The 21,169-nt window shown below is 48.8% G+C and overlaps 1 protein-coding gene across 1 annotated transcript in view; it reads left to right on the forward strand.

Annotated features, from left to right (window-relative positions):
• Positions 1-21,169, forward strand: part of PAPPA2 (pappalysin 2) — a 39,025-nt gene that overhangs the window by 9,992 nt on the left and 7,864 nt on the right. Inside the window, exons 4-5 of the mRNA XM_055121219.1 lie at positions 10,060-10,205; positions 18,067-18,360. Coding sequence (XP_054977194.1) covers positions 10,060-10,205; positions 18,067-18,360 — 440 coding nt within the window. The remainder of the gene's footprint in view (positions 1-10,059; positions 10,206-18,066; positions 18,361-21,169) is intronic.

Below are 21,169 nucleotides of genomic sequence, written 5' to 3' on the forward strand. Positions count from 1 at the left end.
CTACTCTCAGCCCGCATCTCCCATCCCGAGCGGGCCCTCCTAGCACCCTTTACTTGGTGGTCCCGTCTCTGTCTGAGCTGCCTTTTCCCCCAGCATGGGAGGCCGGCTTCTAAGCTGTGGAGTAATCCTCCTGATCCTTATCTCTACTGTTCTTGGGTGTTAGTCTCCTATTCTGTTACTTTATATTCCACAGATGAGTGCAATCTTTCCATATCTGTCCCTCTCTTTCTAACTCATTTCACTTAACGTGGTACTTTCCATGTTGATCCACCTATATGCAAATTTTATGACTCCTATTCGCAAATAATAAGAGAGAAGAAAGTGACATGAAAAAAGCAATCCCCTTCACAATCATGCCTCAGAAAAATCAAGTACCTCGGAATCAGCTAAACTAAGGAGGTAAAGGAATTGTTCAAAGCAAACTACATAACACTACCTCAAGAAATAAAAGAGGATGGGGCTGGAGCGATAGCGGGTAGGGCGTTTGCCTTGCATGTGGCCAACCCAGGTTCGAATCCCAGCATCCCATATGGTCCCCTGAGCACCGCCAGGAGTGATTCCTGAGTGCAGAGCCAGGAGTGACCCCTGTCCATTGCCGGGTGTGACCCAAAAATTAAAAAAAAAAAAGAAATAAAAGATAACATGAGGAAATGGAAAGATATTCCCTGCTCATGGATTGGGAGAATTAACATTGTCAAAAGGGCAATTGTTTAAATTTTTGAACCACACCTGGTGGTGCTCAGGCCTCACTCCTAGCTCTGCACTCTGGTATCACTCCTGGCAAGGTTTGGGGTACCATACGGGGTGCCAGGATGCAGGGCCGTGTACCCCACCCACTCTGTTCTAGAAAGAGAAAAATCTTGGAGGCAGAAGTTGCTTGTAGACTTAGAATGGGAAAGTAGAGCTCACTTTTCCAAGTGGCAATATGTAGTTCACTGTATCACTGTGTCACTGTCATCCCGTTGCTCATCGATTGGCTCGAGCGGGCACCAGTCACGTCTCCATGGTGAGACTTGTGGTGACTGTGTTTGGCATCTCGAATACGCCACGGGGAGCTTGCCAGGCTCTGCCATGGGGGTGAGATACTCTCAGTAGCTTGCCGGGCTCTCCGAGAGGGGCGGAGGAATCGAACCCGGGTCGGCTGCATGCAAGGCCAATGCCCTCCCCGTTGTGCTATTGCTCCAGCCCAAAATGTAGTTAGACAAGTGAAAACTAAGCTTCATTGGCTGTCAGAAGCTGAGGCTCGAATGAGGGGTCTGTAAAGAGACAGAAAGATTCTTTTAAAAATGGAATCATAGGGAGATACTCAGTTACAACTCTGCTCATGATTGGGTGTCAGTCATACGGTGTTCCAACACCCATCCTTCACCAGGGCACATTTCCCATCACCAATGTCCCCAGTTTCCCTCCTATACCCCCTGTGTTCCACGGGGCGTCAAAAGAATGCCTGGCAGCCCACCTATGGGATGGTCAGACTTCATCAAGACCCTGAACGAACAGTTTGAGGCTCTTCATGTTCCTGGAGCAAGAAGATGCCATTGAGCTACACTAGCACGTGACAGGGATGAATGGAGATATTACTGGCGCCCGCTCGAGCAAATCGATGAGCAACAGGATGACAAGAGATACAAGTGATACCCCCACTCTATGGCAGAGACTTTTCCTTCTCTCTCTCTCTCTGTCTCTCTTTCTCTCTCTCTTTCTCTCTCCTCTCTCCTTTTTTTTGGGGGGGGAAGGTAGAGATTTTGTCTTTTCTTTTTTTTAAATACAGGTAAGCAACTTGATTGATTGATTGATTGATTGGTTGATTGATTTAGCTTTTTGGGTCACACCCAGCGATGCACAGGGGTTACTCCTGGCTCTGCACTCAAGAATTACTCCTGGCGGTGCTCAGGGGACCCTATGGGATGCTGGGAATCAAACCCGGGTCGGCCGCGTGCAAGGCAAACACCCTCCCCAATGTGCTATCGCTCCAGCCCTATTTTATTTGTTTTTTCTGCTAGTCAAATCTTCCAGTGTTGCTCTGAGTTTTATTTCTGTCTTTTTAAAAAAAATTTTTTTTAAATTTTCTATTGAATCACCATGTGGAAAGTTACAAAGCTTTTAGATTTAAGTCTCAGTTATACAATGCTAGAAGAGCCATCCCTTCACCAGTGCACATATTCCACCACCAAGAATCACAGTATACCTCCCCCCACCCCCCCACCTCCCCAGTCCTTCACCCCACCTGTGCAACTGATAAATTTCACTTTACTTTCACTTTACTTTGATTACATTCAATATTTCAACAAAAAAACTCACTATTGTTCGTTTGGAGTTTCTCCCCCCAAAGTTGGACCTGCTGAAAAGGAAGCATTTGATAATGTGTTTTCCATTGCTGAGAATGAAGAGATATGTCTCTCTCTCTCTCTCTCTCTCTCTCTCTCTCTCTCTCTCTCTCTCTCTCTCTCTCCTTTTGGCCATTATGTTTTGCAATACAGATACTGAGAGGTGGTCGTGTCTAGCCCTTTATCTCCTCTCACACTCCCTTCTTGTCCAGAGTGATCCTTTCGAATGATACAGCAGAATTTCAGAGCAAAACCAGCTGACTCTCGAAACAGCAGAAAGCATCACATTCCACTGACCCTGGTCCCGAGCTGGAAAAACACTCTCCAGCGTGTATATGTGTCTCTATTTATGAATGTGTGCAAATCCCCAAGTTTCCCAAGACAAACACTCTTAACAGCCTCGAAGGCATACCAGTGGCCTCTCTCCTGTCTTAAACAGAGGTTGGTTTCCAACCCACGGCACTTATTTCATAACTTAATAATGGGTGCCAGCCCCGAGTTGGAAAAAATGCCCTTGAGCTACCCCCAGACATTCAGTTGACCACGAGAGCATGCTAATGGCATGACTCCTTCAGGATTTTCTCCCCGTTCAACAAAAATAGCCAATATGACCCTCAGTGGTGGCCTCTGTATATTTGCACACGGAGTGTGACCATCATTGTACCTTCTTTCCGGTTTTCTTGTTCCAGCCTTTTTTTTTTCCCCCCATCTCCCTTCATTTCCTGTTTTCCACTCATCTTTCCTCAGCCCCTTGGGTTTGGAAATTAATTCTTCCTGGGTTTGTTATTTTTTTTATTGTGTTTTTTTGAAATGCAAGAAAATATAATAATTTCGGGACTGACCTTTCCATGTCGTTTTCAATCTTCCCTTGAGGTTGTTTTATGCAGGGCATCATGGAGAAGAATGAACCTTTTGTGTGGGGCTGAGTTTTCGTTCTAGAATAATTTGATTAGATGACAAACGATGGTTCTCACAGCACCTTAGACGGTGCAGCCAAATGTCCCAAGTTAACCTGGCATGGTTAGCAGAAGAAAGGCTGGGAGACCCAGGGCCCACAGATGTAGGAAATCCAAATGATTTTCTTTTCTTTTCTTTTCTTTTCTTTTCTTTTCTTTTCTTTTCTTTTCTTTTCTTTTCTTTTCTTTTCTTTTCTTTTCTTTTCTTTTCTTTTCTTTTCTCTTCTCTTCTTTTCTTTCTGTTTTTCTTTCTGATGGACTGGAGCAATAGCATAGCAGGTTTTGCTTTGCTGATCCGGGTTCGATTCCTCCGTCCCTCTTGGGGCTGCTGGGGCTGGGTCCCTTGGGGTGGGGAGGGCTCTCACCCGCCCCCCTCTGGGGGGCCCCCGAGTGGAACAACCTGGCGTGGAGTCCGATGGCATGGCTATGGGGGCCTCATGTTATGCTCCCTCCCTGGAGAAACAGCCATGTGATCTGGAGGGTGGCCGATGATGAGATTAAGGCCAGGATAATTTTTGAGAAGGAGTCACTCAGCCTCCTTCATGGCAGAGAGGGAAACTGAGGCTGGGTTGAAGCGTCATTGAAGCAGTGAAGCAGTGGTTGGAGTTCAGTCTTGGGTCTTGGATGATCTCAAAGTTTCCGTCTAAACAGCCAGCCACTCTTGCCGAGAAAATGATTTTCTCAGGTCGGCACTGACCAAACAGTTAGATAGAAGGATTGCTAACGGGACTTGCAATCTGGAGGCATTCGTGAGCTCAGCAGGAGAGGGATGACACCAACTCCTCAGTTAAACATTTGGCCTCAGTGATGCAACATTTCCTCCATCCTTATAGCCTAATTGCTTCGGGCCTCATCCTTTTTTTTTTCCCCCTCGATTTTATTTTATTTTAATAAAATAGTTCACAGTATTTTACCATATTCCGTATTCCATCACCAGTCCTACCACCATAACACCTCCCCACCACCCAAGCTGTCATGTGGAGTGGAGTATTAAAAACTCAAACAAGGGGCTGGAGCAATAGCACAGCGGGTAGGGCGTTTGCCTTGCACGCGGCCGACCCGGGTTCAATTCCCAGCATCCCATATGGTCCCCTGAGCACTGCCAGGAGTAATTCCTGAGTGCAGAGCCAGGAGTAACCCCTGTGCATCGCCAGGTGTGACCCAAAAAAGCAAAAAAAAAAAAAAAAAAAAAACTCAAACAAGCTCCAGAGATTCCTAGATCTTGGATTGGGTGATACAGCTTGTGGCTCTCTGTGAAATTTGTCAGTCTCTGGAACATGGCTGTGACTGAGTTTAAATGGCACCTGGCTCCCGGGAAAACAGGGATATGGGTGGAGGTCACCCATTCTGACTCTGCAGAAGCCTCGGGGTTATAAAAACCACATACCTGGGTTTTTCAGCGGGTTCATTGTCATGTAGAGGGGCTGTGGAGATCAGCAGTGAGCGAGGGCCTCACAAGTTTTATGCACTCCAGAATCAAGCAGCCTTTTAAATATTCTCATGCCATGGGGGCTGGAGCGATAGCACAGCGGGGAGGGCTTTTGCCTTGCACACGGCCAACCCGGGTTCGATTCCCAGCATCCTATAGGGTCCCCTGAGCACTGCCAGAAGTGATTCCTGAGTGCATGAGCCAGGAGTAACCCCTGTGCATCGCCAGGTGTGACCCAAAAAGCAATAATAATAATAATAATAATAATAATTTGTGAATCGGGGCTGTAGCGATAGCACAGTGGGGAGGACATTTGCCTTGCACACAGCCTACCCGGGTTCGATTCCCAGCATCCCATAGGGTCCCCTGAGCACTGCTGGGAGAAACTCCTGAGTGCATCAGCCAGGAGGAACCCCTGTGCCTCGCCGGGTGTGACCCAAAAAAGGAAAAAAAAATAATTTGTGAATGAGGCTTGAATGGGCAATTCTCTCTTTACTTGAATTCCCTATGTGGCATCCCAAGGGGGGCTTAGACAGGGGTGAGGATGGACATTGAGATAAGTATTTTGCTCGAGAAAATGGAATAACACAGGGCTGGGTGCCCGAAGGAACAAAAGTGGGTCCTCTTTGGGGTTTTTAGATGCTCAGACCACATCTCGGTTTGGGGTTTGAAAAGATCCTCATCGTACCCCCGAAAAAGTAAACACGAAGCTGTCCCCCAAACATAACACAGACGGAAGGAGAACATTCTTTGGGTGTTTTACATACTGCTCTTGGAAAAGGACAAAGTGCAAAAAAAAAGAAAAAAGAAAAGAAATGGAGTGCAGTGAGGGAGGAGGTGGCGGGCAGGAAACTGTGTTAGCGTTGGTTGGAGGCGTCTCTGTACAGTTTAGTCAGTGTCCTCCCTGGCCGGGCACCCCCTGAGGACTATTAAACCGATGTGTTCTTTGGCTCTCTCTTTGCCCTTCTGCTGCTGTTTGCAGGGACTAGAGAGGGCTCAGTGCCAGTCCTCCCCACCGAGTGGGCAAAACCAGAGTGGGGGGGGGGCGGAGCGATAGCACAGCGGGAAGGGCGTTTGCCTTGCATGCGGCAGACCCTGGTTTGATCCTCGGCATGCCATAGGGTCCCCCGAGCACTGCCAGGAGTAATTCCTGAGTGCAAAGCCAGGAGTAACCCCTGAGCATCGCTGGGTGTGACCCAAAAAGCAAAAAAAAAAAAAAAACACCAGAGCGGGCGGGGGTCTCTCTCCCTCAGGGACCTTCACCCGCTCACCCTCTGCAGCCCCGCAAGATAGGGGGAGATGGGGCAAGATGGGGTCGAATCAGGATTCTTGGAGAGGATTGGTTGTTTTCCTTTTCTTTCGATTTTTTGGCTCAAAAGTAATCAGAGCAGGGCTGGAGCGATAGCACAGCAGGGAGGGCGTTTGCCTTGCACGCGGCCGACCCAGGTTCGATTCCCAGCATCCCATAGGGTCCCCTGAGCACCACCAGGAGTAATTCCTGAGTGCAGAGCCAGGAGTAACCCCGTGCATCACCAGGTGTGACCCAAAAAGCAGAAAAAAAAAAAAAAGAAAGGTCCATCACAAAAACCCCGGGATAAGGGGCTGCTTGCGCTCTGCAGTATTGCCAGGGGTCCCCCAGGCCACCCCAGCGATGTGCTTGAGGGGTCACAGCTGCTGACATTCAGAACACCGTGTGATGCCAGGGGTTGCCCATGCCCACCTGATGCCCCCGTCCTTCTCTCTCTGGCCCAGATTTCTATTTCACACAAAATAAAGCTACTAGAGTCTCTCTTTAGATTTTCAGCTTGCAGGACTCCAGATCTGTTTTTTTTTTCTTTTTGGGCCACACCCGGCGATGCTCAGGGGTTCCTCCTGACTCATGCACTCAGGAATTACTCCTGGTGGTGCTCAGGAGACCCTATGGGATGCTGGGAATCGAACCCGGGTTGGCCAGGTGCCAGGCAAATTCCCTACCTGCTGTGCTATCGCTCCAGCCCCTGGATTTGTGTTTTTATTTTTTTTGACAGTGTACATCCTCTGTCTGTCTGTCTGTCTCTGTGTCTGTCTCCTGTCCTCTACACACACACACACACACGCTACCTTGAGTGGCCCTGATCCGTCCTTCAGCCAGTCCCTCTCCTGATTGTCCACTTATTCAGCCTTTCTGGACAGACTTCTCCCTGTCTGTCCATTTTATGAAGTTCTCCCTGGGGAACTTCATAAAATGCTTCTGATCCCATGTTCTTGCTCTCTTCTAGCTCTCTAGTTCTATAGGTGTATAGAGATTTAAGTAAATAGAATTCTGGGGCTGTGGAGATGGCACAGCAGGGAGGGCACTTGCCTGCAGACGTCGGACCCAGGTTGGATCCCAGACAGCCCTATAGGGTCCCCTGAACCCACCAGGAGTGATTTCTGAGCGCAGAGCCAGGATAGCCTCTGAGCACTGCCGGTGAGGTCCCAAACCCAACCAACCAACCAACCAACCAACCAATTAAATAAAAAAAAAAGAAATAGAATCCTATGGCGGTTTAGAGGTCATTCTAACTTTCCTGTTTCACCTCCTAATATATTAGAAAATATATTTTCCATTTTAATGCTGTAGGTGTGTATAACCCCTTTTTAAAAAAAACCATAGAGTATTTTATTTATTTATTTATTTATTTATTTATTTATTTATTTATTTATTTATTTATTTTGAGGTCTTGGGCACTATATTGCTGGTGAAGGTACTGTAACTTTGCACATCCAAACTATAAGCATTAACATTATTTTAAATGTGTCAGCTAAAATACAATTAACTATAATTATAAACTCTTTTAATTCCCAACACTTTAATTTCCAATACTCTTTCTTGTGTATCCATAAAATGAAGGCAGTTTCAAGTCTTGTCATTGGTTTATGTACTTAAGACATCCTGGATATATTTTGACATTTTTGTGGGATGCAAAAATCCCTTGTTTCCTGCTCCCTCTGATGTGATGTACACCTTAATTACATCCTCCAACACAGAGTGAATTCTCAATGTATATTTCTTTCTTTTTTTTTAAATAAAAATTTTATTTTATTAAATCACCGTGTGGAAGATTACAATGCTTTCAGGCTTAGGTCTCAGTTATACAATGCTGAAACAACCATCCCTTCACCAGCACACATATACCACCACCAAAAAACCCCAAAAAAACAACAAACCACACAGTACACCTCCCATCCCGCCCCCCACCCCCTGCCTTGTAACTGATAAGTTTCATTTTACTTTCTGTTTACTTTGGTTACATTCAATATTTCAACACAAACCTCACTATTGTTAGGAGTACCCCACTAGATTCAGACCTACTGTGAAGACAAATGAGGCCGCACGGTTTTGAATTTCTGTACTTTAACAACTAAGTCCAGGGAGATTTCTTCCAGATATTGGATCATTGCAAGCTTGAAAACCCAATCTGTGGTCGTCATAATATGGTGGACACCGCGCCCTTCCTCCCTGGAGAGAAAGAGAGAGAGAGAGAGAGAGAGAGAGAGAGAGAGAGAGAGAGAGAGAGAGAGAGAGAGAGAGAGAGAGAGAGAGAGAGAGAGAGAGAGAGAGAGAGAGAGAGAGAGAGAGAGAGAGAGAGAGAGAGAGAGAGAGAGAGAGAGAGAGAGAGAGAGAGAGAGAGAGAGAGAGAGAGAGAATACCTTTCCCCTCCTGGGCGGGCACGGGGCCGAGGCTTAGTTCTCAGGCTGGAGACATTCTGCGAGGAGAATTCTGCAACCATGCCGAAAGGTTTTGCTGGGTCTGGATTCACGCTTGTGCAGCTGCGGCCTCTGCACATGCGTGCGGCCCCCGGGATCACATCTTGGCGGTTCGTATTTTATTTATTTATTTATTTATTTAATTTAATTTTATTTTTTGCTTTTTGGGTCACACCCGGCAATGCACAGGGGTCACTCCTGGCTCTGCACTCAGAAATTATCCCTTGCGGTGCTCAGGGGTCCATATGGGATGCTGGGAATTGAACCCGGGTCGGCTGCGTGCAAGGCAAACGCCCTCCCCGCTGTGCTATCGCTCCAGCCCCCTTTATTTATTTTTTAATTAAAAAGTTTTATTGTAGTTATTGTAATATGATTACAATAGTGTTAGCTTTTATGGTTTTGATGTACAAAATAACTGCACCTTCAAAAACACCACCTTCGGGGCTGGAGCAATAGCACAGCGGGTAGGGCGTTTGCCTTGCACGCGGCCGACCCGGGTTCAAATCCCAGCATCCCATATGGTCCTCTGAGCACGGCCAGGGGTAATTCCTGAGTGAAAAGCCAGGAGTAACCCCTGTGCATTGCCAGGTGTGACCCAAAAAGCAAAAAAAAAAAAGGACCTAAAAAAAAAAAAAACACCACCTTCAAATCCTCCACCACTGTCTTTATATCCCTTTTAACCCACCTCTTGTTTCTTTCATTTTTTAAAAAATTAATTTATTTTTAATTAGTGAATCATTGTGAGGGTACAGTTACAGATTTATACATTTTCGTGCTCGTGTTTCCCTCATACAAAGTTCGAGAACCCATCCCTTCACCAGTGCCCATTCTCCACCACCAATAAACCCAGCATCCCTCCCACCCCCCCAATCCCATCTCCCCTCATCCCACCCTGCCTCTTTGGCAGGGTATTCCCTTTTGTTCTCTCTCTCCAATTGGGTGTTGTGGTTTGCAGTAGGGGTGTTGAGTGGCCATTGTGTTCAGTCTCTAGTCTACTTTCAGCATGCATCACCCTTCCCCGCGAGGTCTCCAACCACATTTTACTTGGTGTTCCCTTCTCTATCTGAGCTGCCTTCTCCCCAGCATGTGAGACCAGCTTCCAAGCCATGGAGTCAACCTCCTGGTACTTATTTCTACTATTCTTGGGTATTTAGTCTCCTACTCCGTTATTTTATATTTATAACCCCTTTTTAAAAAAAATTAATTCGAGGCTGGAGCGATAGCCCAGCGGGTAGGACGTTTGCCTTGCACGCGGCCGACCCGGGTTCGATTCCCAGCATCCCATAGGGTCCCCTGAGCACCGCCAGTGGTAATTCCTGAGTGCAGAGCCAGGAGTGACCCCTGTGCATCGCCGGGTGTGACCCAAAAAGCAAAATAAGTAGATAAATAAATAAGTAAAAATAAATTCTACAATTCTGTTTTCTACTGCACCCTCCCCAATAACGCCGATTTGAAACGCACATCTTCCTGAGCTAAATAATTTCCCGAGGTAGGTTCATCCCCACCCGAGAAATTCACTCAAGCCAGACGGGCAGTGCCGGCCCGCTCCGCTGCCCCCCCCTCCCGCAACCACCCCCCCCCCCGTGGGAATGACGCTATTGCCTCCTGTGCCCCCCAGGGCGTACCTGAGCGTGAAGGAACTCAAGGAGCTGCTACAACCCAACAGCAGCCACTTCCTCAACATCTACTTCGCCAGCTGGGCGCAGGAGGGGCTGGCTGGCTCTGCCACCTGGCCGTGGGAAAAAGACGCTCTCACCCACCAGGGTAAGTGAGTGGGCACCGTGCAGGGCAGGGAGGGCACCCGGGAACGGGGCGGGGGAGGAAAGAGACTTCAGTGCATCAGGAATGAGGCACCATGGGCTGAGAACCCAGGTTTGGGGGAGTTTGTCCAAGTATTTCTTTCTTTTTTTTTTTTTTGGAGGGATGGCACAGTGGGTAGGGCATTTGCCTTGCACTCGGCCGACCCGGGTTCAATTCCTCCATCCCTCTCGGAGAGCCCGGCAAGCTACCGAGAGGATCCCGCCCGCACGGCAGAGCCTGGCAAGCTCCCCGTGGCATATTCGAGATGCCAAACACAGTCACAACAAGTCTCAACATGGAGACGTGACTGGCGCCCACTCGAGCAAATTGATGAACAATGGGATGACAGTGCTACAGTGCTTTTATTTTTTTTTTGGGGGGGGGTTTCACATGAGAAGCTTTACAATGAGGAAAACATAGAACTTTTATCCAGAGCCTTTAAAAAACAATCTTAGAACTGGAGAAAGACTGAACCAAGTATTGACCTCAAAAAGCGAGAAAAGTGTAACTTAGTGACCCAAACAAGACAGAAACGAGTAATATAAATAAGTGAAGAAGTAATATAAGCTTTCATTAGAAAAAATTAATGAAGCTACATGTCTGTGGGGGGGGTAAACATTTTCTAGGTGACCCCCTAGAAAAACTGGTCAAGAAAACAATCATGAGAATGAAAGCAAGAGTAAAAGATATAATCATTTTATAGTCTCACTTATACACTAGTAAGCAATAAATATTTTCAACAAATGCCGTTGAAATGCGCAGACATTTCCTACACCAGAAAGAAAGATCAGCACGAATCTCTGGCCATACATAAAAATAAGCTCAACAAGGAAAGCCTCTTTAACAAATGGTGCTGGCACAACTGGACAACCACATGCAAAAAAATGGGTTTAGACCTTGACCTGACACCATGCACAAAAGTCAGATCAAAATGGATTAAAGACCTCAACATTAGACCACAAACCATAAGGTACATTGAAGACAAGGTCGGCGAAACCCTCCACGATATTGAAGATAAGGGTATCTTCAAGGGTGACACGGAACTAAGCAATCTAGTAAAAACAGAGATCAACAAATGGGACTACATTAAACTAAAAAGCTTCTGCACCGCAAAAGATACAGTGACCAGAATACAAAGACTATCCACAGAATGGGAAAGGATATTTACACAATACCCATCAGATAAGGGGTTGATATCAATGGTATATAAAGCACTGGTTGAACTCTACAAGAAGAAAACATCCAACCCCATCAAAAAATGGGGCGAAGAAATGAACAGAAACTTTACCAAGGAAGAAATACGAATGGCCAAAAGGCACATGAAAAAGTGCTCTGCATCACTAATCATCAGAGAGATGCAGATCAAAACAACTTTGAGATACCACCTCACACCACAGAGACTAGCACACATCCAAAAGAACAAAAGCAACCGCTGTTGGAGAGGATGTGGGGAGAAAGGGACCCTTCTTCACTGCTGGTGGGAATGCCGACTGGTTCAGCCCTTCTGGAAAACAATTTGGACGACTCTCAAAAAATTAGATATTGAATTCCCATTTGACCCAGCAATACCACTGCTGGGAATATATCCCAGAGAATCAAAAAAGTACAATCGAAACAACATCTGCACATGTATGTTCATCGCAGCACTGTTTACAATAGCCAGAATCTGGAAAAAACCCGAATGCCCCAGAACGGATGACTGGTTGAGGAAACTTTGGTACATCTATACAATGGAATACTATGCAGCTGTTAGAAAAAAGGAGGTCAAGAATTTTGTAGTTAAGTGGATGGGCATGAAAAGTTTCATGCTGAGTGAAATGAGTCAGAAAGAGAGAGACAGACATAGAAAGATTGCACTCATCTATGGTATATAGAATAACAGAGTGGGAGACTAATACCCAAGAACTGTAGAAATAAGTACCAGGAGGTTGACTCCATGGCTTCGAGGCTGGCCTCACGTTCCGGGGAAAGGTCAACTCAGAGAAGCGATCACCAACTACATTGCAGTCGAAGGCCATGTGGGGGAAGGGAGTTGCGGGCTGAATGAGGGCTAGAGACTGAGCACAGCGGCCACTGAACACCTTTGTTGCAAACCACAACAGCTAATTAGAGAGAGAAAGCAGAAGGGAATGCCTTGCCACAGTGGCAGGGTGGGGTGGGGGGGAGATGGGATTGTGGAGGGTGGGAGGGACACTGGGTTTACGGGTGGTGGAGAATGGGCACTGGTGAAGGGATGGGTTCCCAAACTTTGTATGAGGGAAGTGTGAGCACAGAAGTGTATAAATCTGTAACTGTACCCTCACGGTGATTCTCTAATTAAAAATAAATAAATTAAAAAAAAAAAAATAAAAATAAGCTCAAAATAGATCATGGACTTAAATCACTGCTTGTCACTGTCACTGTCATCCCGTTGCCCATCTATTTGCTCGAGCGAGTACCAGTAACGTCTCCATTGTGAGACTTGTGCATTTGCCCTGCATGGACTTAAATGTCAAAGATGGATAAACCTGGAGAGCTTGTGGCTGGAGCAATAGCACAGCGGGTAGGGCATTTGCCTTGCATACGGCCCACCCGGGTTCGAATCCCAGCATCCCATAGGGTCCCCCGAGCACTGCCAGGAGTAATTCCTGAGTGCATGAGCCAGGAGTAACCCCTGTGCATCACTGAGTGTGACCCAAAAAGAAAAAAAAAAACCTGGAGAGCTTGACAGCTTTATTTATTTATTTATTTATTTATTTATTTATTTTTGCTTTTTGGGTCACACCCGGCAATGCACAGGGGTTCCTCCTGGCTCTGCACTCAGGAATTACTCCTGGCGGTGCTCGGGGGACCCTATGGGATGCTGGGAATCGAACCCGGCTCGGCTGCGTGCAAGGCAAACGCCCTCTCCGCTGTGCTATTGCTCCAGCCCCAAACCGTTTCTTTCTAGAGATTTTATTTTAAGACAACTGGAGAGTCGAGGATAATTTTAAGAAATTACACCAGGGTTCACCAGAGAGTACCCGGGCCAGGCCCGAGTCAGTCCCTGGCACCACATCTGGTCCCTTGAACCCTGCTGGAAGTGATCCTGAGCACAGAGCCAGGAGTCAGCCCTGAGCACTGCCATTGTGAATTAAAAAAAATATATATATATATAATTTCAGATCCCCCACAGCTATTTTCTTTTTGGCTTTTTGATCACTCCTGGCGATGCTCAGGGCTGACTCCTGGCTCTGCACTCAGGAATCACTCCTGGAGGTGCTTGGGGGACCGTATGGGATGCCAGGGATCGAACCTGGGTCAGCCACAGCAAAGGAAACGCCCTCCCTGCTGTGTTATCACTCCAGCTTGCACACGAAACTATTTTCTGGGGCTGGAGCGATAGCACAGTGGGGAGGGCATTTGCCTTGCAAGCGGCCAACCCGGGTTCGAATCCCAGCATCCCATAGGGTCCCCTGTGCACCGCCAAGGGTAATTCCTGAGTGAAGAGCCAGGAGTAACCCCTGTACATCACCGGGTGTGACCCAAAAACAAAAAACAAAACAAAACAAAACAAAAACTATTTTCTACCCCTTCCCCAAAGCATCCTTTTTTTGGGTTTTCTTTTTTTTTGGGGGGGGCATCACTCCTGGGGATGCTCAGGGCTGACTCCTGGCTCTGTGCTCAGGGATCACTCCTGGCATTGCTTCGGGGAGCATGGAGGGTGTCAGGAGCAAACAGCCGAGTGCAAGGCAGACGCCCTCCCTGCTGTTTACTATCTCTCCGGGGTCACCCCCCACAGCCGACCGCAGCTCTATTACAGCCATAAACCTCGAAGACTCACAAACAGGATATGCCCGTGATATTGATCATTTGTATCCATTATAAGCTGTCTGCATCTTCTTCCCGAGTGAGTTATCGTCTCGGAAGGATGCATTGGCCAAGGCTGATCAAAACAGGAATTGCAAAACTCGGGCTCTGAGGATCTGTGCGGGAAGTCCCCCTGCCCAGAGAAGTGTCTGCCCAGCACAAGTGTCTCGCCCCTCTAATTATCGCTGGCAGCCGGGGGGGACGGCTGGGGACAGCCCCTAGGAGACAGGATTTAGCGGCCATTGCGCTGTTTCCTCTCCAAGCTCTCAAGTATGGAGAAACGTTGCTCCCACATTTGCTTGCGTCGAGGGGAACGGGCGGGTTCCCGGCAATGCGCTTGGTTCCTTGATAAAAGTCAAAAGGGCAGGGCTGGAGTGATAGCACAGCGGGTAGGGCGTTTGCCTTGCATGAGGCCGACCCGGGTTCGATCCCCGGCATCCCCTAGGTTTCCCCCGAGCACCGCCAGGAGTGATTCCTGAGTGCAGAGCCAGGAGTCAGCCCTGAGCATCGCCAGGTGGGACCCAAAAAGCAAAAAAAAAAAAAAAAAAAAAAAGGAAAGTTATAATGAGGGCTGGAGCCATAGCACAGTGTATAGGGCATTGGCCTTGCATGTGGCCGACCCAGGTTCGATTCCCGGCATCCCACAGGGTCCCCCAAGCACCGCCAGGAGTGATTCCTGAGTGTAGAGCCAGGAGTAACCCCTGAGCATCGCTGGGTGGGACCCAAAAAGCAAAAAAAAAAAAAAAAAAAAAAAAGACATTGAGTACCCGGCCTGGTCTCACGTGTGTGTGTGTGTGTGTGTGTGTGTGTGTGTGTGTGTGAATAATGCTCAGTTTTAACTTCCACTCGGGGGCACCTACTTTTCACCGCCAGCCACTCCGGTGGTCTCGCTGTAAAGCTGGGAAAGCCGCTTGGCACTGGGGTGTCCCCCCCAAGAACCCCCCGGGGTGAGGGCAGCTGCCAGCCACTGGGACTTTGTTCGCCTTTTAATCAGCAGCGTCAACAACCCTTTTCTTCCTCGGCATGTCCCTGGGGCCACCCCCCAACCCCGTCTTATTGTTTTCGCTGTCCCTTATAATCAAGACCGAAAGGACTTCTAGGAGCTGTTCTTGCCCGCCCCCCCACCCCCCCCGGCCCCCCCCCCCAACCACCACACTCCAGCCCTGTTAAGCCACAGCTGGGCCCCACGGGGCCACCCATGTGCACACACTCCCGACACACACTCAGATGCCAACGGTCCCGGAACCACAGCACCGGACGCTGGACACTGGTCATCTGGACGCTGACCCGGCTCCTGGGCTGTGTTTGTCACCCACGTGACTCTCTCCGTCAACGGCTCTTGCTTCACCTGGTCTGTGTCCGATGCCAAGTTGGCGTGTCTATGCCAGGGGCCATAGGGGAAACCCCTCACCCCTCCCCCCCCCGGCCCTGGGCCTCAGCCCTGCCTGGTCACCTGAAAGGGCCCTTAATGCTGCCCACGTCCCCACCGCATGTTCCTCGATGGAACCAGCCCCGTGCCACCTACTTCCAGTTTCTAGGAGATCTCAAGGAGCCAAGTTCCTGCACAAATTCTCTTATTTTTTTATTTTGTTGCTTTTTGGGTCCCACCCAGCGATGCTCAGGGCTGACTCCTGGCTCTGCACTCAGGAATCACTCCTGGCGGTGCTCGGAGGAACCTATGGGATGCTGGGGATCGAACCTGGGTTGGCCGCGTGCAAGGTAAACACCCTCCCCGCTGTGCTATCGCTCCAGTCCCCAAGTTCCTGCACAAACTCCCCCGCTGCACTGGTGGGGCTAGAGTTCGAGGCCGGTTGTCACTGGACACTGTTTATCTCTAGCTTAAGGGCCTTCAACTGAGGCCAGGCCACTTGCTGGGAGTGTTCTGGAGACCTGACGCCTCCAGGCAAGGCCTGGGGGTTGTTCCCTGGGGGCTCCAGGCGGTGGAGAGGGAGGGCCTGGCTCTCTGCCCCCGAGACCACGTGGCCTATTGGGATAGCATGGGAGAGAATTCCAGAATGCAGGAAGGGATTGCGTTAAGTAGGTAATGGGATATCCCTGATAATCTTTCAGTGCTTGTATTGCAAACCTTAGTGCCCAAAAGGAGAAAGAAGGACAGACAGACAGAGACAGAGAGAGAGAGAGAGACAGAGAGAGACAGAGAGAAAGAGAGAGTGACAGAGACAGAGAGAGAGAGAGGGAGATAAAGAGAAAGAGAGAGAAAGGGACAGAGAGAAAGAGAAACAAAAAGAGAGGGAGAGAGAGAGGGAGAGAGAGAGAGGGAGAGAAAGAGAGACAGAGAAGAGAGAGACAGAGAGAGACAGAGACAGAAAGAGAGAAACAGAGGGAGAGAAAGAGACAGAGACAGAGAGACAGAGAGAGGCAGAGAGAGAAAGAGAGGGGAGAGAAAGAGAGAAAGAGACAGAGAGAGAGAAAAAGAGAGAGAAAGAGACAGAGAGAGAGAATGAGAGACAGAGAGAGAAAGAGAGAGGGAGAGAGAGAAAGAGACACAGAGAAAGAGAAAAACAGAGAGAGGGGGAGAGAAAAAGAGAGAGAGAGACAGAAAGATGGAGAGAAAGAGAGAGAAAGAGAGACGTAAAGAGAGAATGAGAGACAGAGAGAGAAAGAGAGAGGGAGAGAGAGAAAGAGAGACAGAGAAAGAGAAAAACAGAGGGGGAGAGAAAGACAGAGAGAGAAAGAGACAGAAAGAGGGAGAGAAAGAGAGAGAAAGAGAGACAAAAAGAGAGAATGAGAGACAGAGAGAGAAAGAGAGAGAGGGAGAGAAAGAGAGAAAGAGAGAGAGAAAGAAAAACAGAAAGAGAGAGACAGAGAGAGAAAGAGAGAGAGGGAGAGAAAGAGAGAGAAAGAAAAACAGAAAGAGAGAGACAGAGAGAGAAAGAGAGAGGAAGAGAAAGAGAGAGAGGGAGAGAAAGCAAGACAGAGACAGAGAGAGAAAGAGACAGAGAGACGGAGAGAGGGAGAGAGAGAAAGAGAAACAGAGACAGAGAGAGACAGAGAGAGAAACAGAGACAGAGAGAGACAGAAAAAGTGGCTGCCATCGAAGGGGGGAGCAAGAGGGAAACTGAGGACACTGGTGGGGAATGTGCACAGGCGAGGGGACGTGTCAGAACCCTGCATGACGGAAGCCTGTTCGGGAACAGCCTTGGAATTGCGCATCTCCCCAGGACTCACCTCCCGCACTGCCGCCGGGTGACGTCAAAGGCGGCCACAGCCAGAGGGGGCCTTCAGAGGGGCCTTCTCTCTCCCTTGCTTGAGTGGGCAGCTAGTCCGGTCACCCCAGGATTGTGGCACAAGAAATAACCACGGGGGGGGGGGGGAAGAGCACTTTCCAGCAGCCCTGAGCACAGAGACAGGCGTGTTCCCCCCCATACACACACACACACACACACACACACACACACACACACACACAGCAGCCAACAGCTGCTGATGGGTTGGTTCAGGGCATGTTTGCAGGAGGGACCCCCCCAAAGAGCCAGAGGCTGCCGGAGGGGGGGGGCGCTGTGGCTCTTTTTTTTTTTTGGGTCACACCCGGCAATGCACAGGGGTCACTCCTGACCCTGCACTCAGGAATTACCCCTGGTGGTGCTCAGGGGACCCTATGGGATGCTGGGAATTGAACCCGGGTTGGCCGCCTGCAAGGCCAACGCCCTCCCTGCTGTGCTATCGCTCCAGCCCCGCTGTGGCTCTTTGGGGCAGAAACGGGAGCCTGGTCTTTCTCAAAGGGTCTGAGGTTGGGGGCTGGAGCGGTAGCTCAGCGGGGAGGGAGTCTGCCTTGCACGCAGCTGACCCGGGTTCGATTCCCAGCATCCCCTTGGGTCCCCCGAGCACCGCCAGGAGTGATTCCTGAGTGCAGAGCCGGGAGTCAGCCCTGAGCATCGCCGGGTGGGACCCAAAAGGCAGAACATTTAAAAAAAAGGGTGTGAGGTAGGGAGCTCTTCCTCCAGTGCTCAGTGTTCCGTCTTCTCTCCCGGGACAGGCGGCGTGGTGCTCAACCCCAGCCATTACGGCGTGCCCGGCCACACCAACACCATGGTGCACGAGCTCGGCCACGTCCTGGGGCTCTACCACGTCTTCAAGGGGGTGAGCGAGCTGGAGTCGTGCGCCGACCCCTGCCGGGAGACGGTGGCGTCCATGGAGACGGGTGACCTTTGCGCTGATACGGCCCCCACGCCCGTGAGCAAGCTGTGTGGCGTCCCTGAGCCAGCCAACGACTCCTGCGGCTTCACCCACTTCCCCGGGGCTCCGTTCAACAACTACATGAGCTACACAGGTACCGGGTCTCCCTCAGGCTCCTTGGTTCCTTGTTTATTTTGTTCTGGGGGGGCCACACCCGGCAATGCTCAGAGTGCACTCTTGGCTCAGGACTCAGGGATCTCTTCCGGTGGGGCTCTAGGGACCGTCTGGGATGCTGGGGATCGAACCCGGGTCTGCCGCGTGCAAGGCAAACGCTCACCCCGCTGTGCTATCGCTCCAGCCCCTTAACTATTTTCCATCCTTTCCCCAAGTCATCTTTTTTGTTTTGTTTTGTTGTTTTGGGGGTCACTCCTGGCCGTGCTCAGGGCTGACCCCTGACTCTCTGCTCAGTGCTCACTCTTGGCGGTGCTCAGGGAAGCATCAAGGATGTCAGGAGTGAACCCACGCTGGCCCTGGGCAAGGCAAAGAGCCTCCCTGCTGGACGGTCGCTCCAGCCCCCTAAGTGGTCATTGCGATTGGGAAGTTGGTGTCCTCTAAGACGTCCAGGAAGGGCTGAGCTAGCCGGGGCCTCTGGCCAGGAGGGGAAAAGGACTTTCTTGAGTCCTGCAGTGTCCAGGAGAGTCCAGTTAAAAGTGGGAGGCGCAGGGCAGGGGGACCCGTCCCTGCACTGGAGGATTCATGGGCTTCTCCGACATGTTCGATCCTGCCCACACTAGCTGCTGCACTCGGGTCTGGTGGACACTGTGTGATAGACAGAGAGGTTTGGGGGCTCCAGAGGGCGTCCTGAGGGGTGGATGTCCTGCATTTAACCCTGCCTCTTGTTTTAATCCAACCAGAACTCCAGGCCAGAGAGATAGAGGGGTATGAGGAATTCCTCTTTCTGTTCTCTTTTCTTTCTTTCTTTCTTTCTTTCTTTCTTTCTTTCTTTCTTTCTTTCTTTCTTTCTTTCTTTCTTTCTTTCTTTCTTTCTTTCTTTCTTTCTTTCTTTCTTTCTTTCTTTCTTCCTCCCTCCCTTCTTTCCTTCCTTCCTTTCTTTCTCTCTTTCTTTCTTTTTCTTTCTCCCTTTCTCCCTTCCTTCCTTCCTTCCTTTCTTTTCTTTCTTTCTCCCTTCCTTTCTCTCTTTCTCCCTTCCTTTCTCTCTCTCTTTCTTTCTTTCTTCCTTCCTTCCTTCCTTCCTTCCTTTCTTTCTTTCTTTCTTTCTTTCTTTCTTTCTTTCTTTCTTTCTTTCTTTCTTTCTTTCTTTCTTTCCTTCTTTCTTTCTCTCTCTTTCTTTCTTCCTCCCTCCCTCCCTTCTTTCCTTCCTTCCTTTCTTTCTTTGTCCCTTTCTTTCTTTTTCTTTCTCCCTTTCTCCCTTCCTTCCTTTCTTTTCTTTCTTTCTCCCTTCCTTTCTCTCTTTCTCCCTTTCTTTCTTTCTTTCTTTCTTTCTTTCTTTCTTTCTTTCTTTCTTTCTTTCTTTCTTTCTTTCTTTCTTTCTTTCTTTCTGTCTTTCCTTCTTTCTTTCTCTCTCTTTCTTTCTTTCTTCCTCCCTCCCTCCCTTCTTTCCTTCCTTCCTTTCTTTCTTTGTCCCTTTCTTTCTTTTTCTTTCTCCCTTTCTCCCTTCCTTTCTTTCTTTTCTTTCTTTCTCCCTTCCTTTCTTTCTCCCTTCCTTTCTCTCTTTCTCCCTTCCTTCCTTCCTTTCTTTCTTTCTTTCCTTCTTTCTCTCTCTTTCTTTCTTTCTTTCTTTCCTTCTTTCTCTTTCTTTCTTTCTTTCTTTCTTTCTTTCTTTCTTTCTTTCTTTCTTTCTTTCTTTCTTTCTTTCTTTCTTTCTTTCTTTCTTTCTGTCTTTCTTTCCTTCTTTCTTTCTCTCTCTTTCTTTATTTCTTTCTTTCTTCCTCCCTCCCTCCCTTCTTTCCTTCCTTCCTTTCTTTGTCCCTTTCTTTCTTTTTCTTTCTCCCTTTCTCCCTTCCTTCCTTTCTTTCTTTTCTTTCTTTCTCCCTTCCTTTCTCTCTTTCTCCCTTCCTTTCTCTCTCTCTCTTTCTTTCTTTCTTTCTTTCTTTCTTTCTTTCTTTCTTTCTTTCTTTCTTTCTTTCTTTCTTCCTTCCTTCCTTCCTTCCTTTCTTTCTTTCTTTCTTTCTTCCTTCCTTCCTTCCTTCCTTCCTTCTTTCTTTCTTTCTTTCTTTCTTTCTTTCTTTCTTTCTTTCTTTCTTTCTTTCTTTCTTTCTTTCTTTCTTTCTTTCTTTCTTTCTCCCTCCCTCCTTCCCTCCCTCCCTCCCTTCCTTCCTTCCTTCCTTCCTTCCTTCCTTCCTTCCTTCCTTCCTTCCTTCCTTCCTTCCTTCCTTCCTTCCTTCCTTCCTTCCTTCCTTCCTTTCTCTTTCTCTCTCACTTTCGTTCTTCATTATTATTATTTTTCATTTGGCTTTTTTGGCCACACCCGGCGATGCTCAGGGGTTCCTCCCGGCTCTGCACTCAGGAATCACTCCTGGCGGTGCTCGGGGGACCCTATGGGATGCCCGGGATCGAACCTGGGTCGGCCATGTTGCAATGCCAACACCCTCCCTGCTATCCTATTGCTGTGGCCCAGATACAAGGAATTCCTGAGCATCCCTGCCACCTCCACCTGGGGCCAGGCTCTGAGAGGCAGAAAAAAAAATTAAATACAATTAAAAAAAAAATTAAGATCAGCAAAACTCCCACCTACAGGCGCCCTCTTGGAGGGCCTGTGCGGAAACAGTGCCCCCTGGTGGCGAGATGAAGAAGCGACCTTCTCCCACCTTCGGAGTATTGGCTGAGTGAGACCAGCCTTAGAGACCCCTCCCGTGCCTGCGTGGGTGCTGGAGATCTCTGACAGGTGGAGCCCAGGGAGGCTTGGGGGAGGGGGTGTCGGGTTCCGATGACCCAGTGGGAGC

The sequence above is a fragment of the Sorex araneus genome, chromosome X (genome assembly GCF_027595985.1).
Source record: "Sorex araneus isolate mSorAra2 chromosome X, mSorAra2.pri, whole genome shotgun sequence".
NCBI classification, from domain to species: domain Eukaryota; kingdom Metazoa; phylum Chordata; class Mammalia; order Eulipotyphla; family Soricidae; genus Sorex; species Sorex araneus.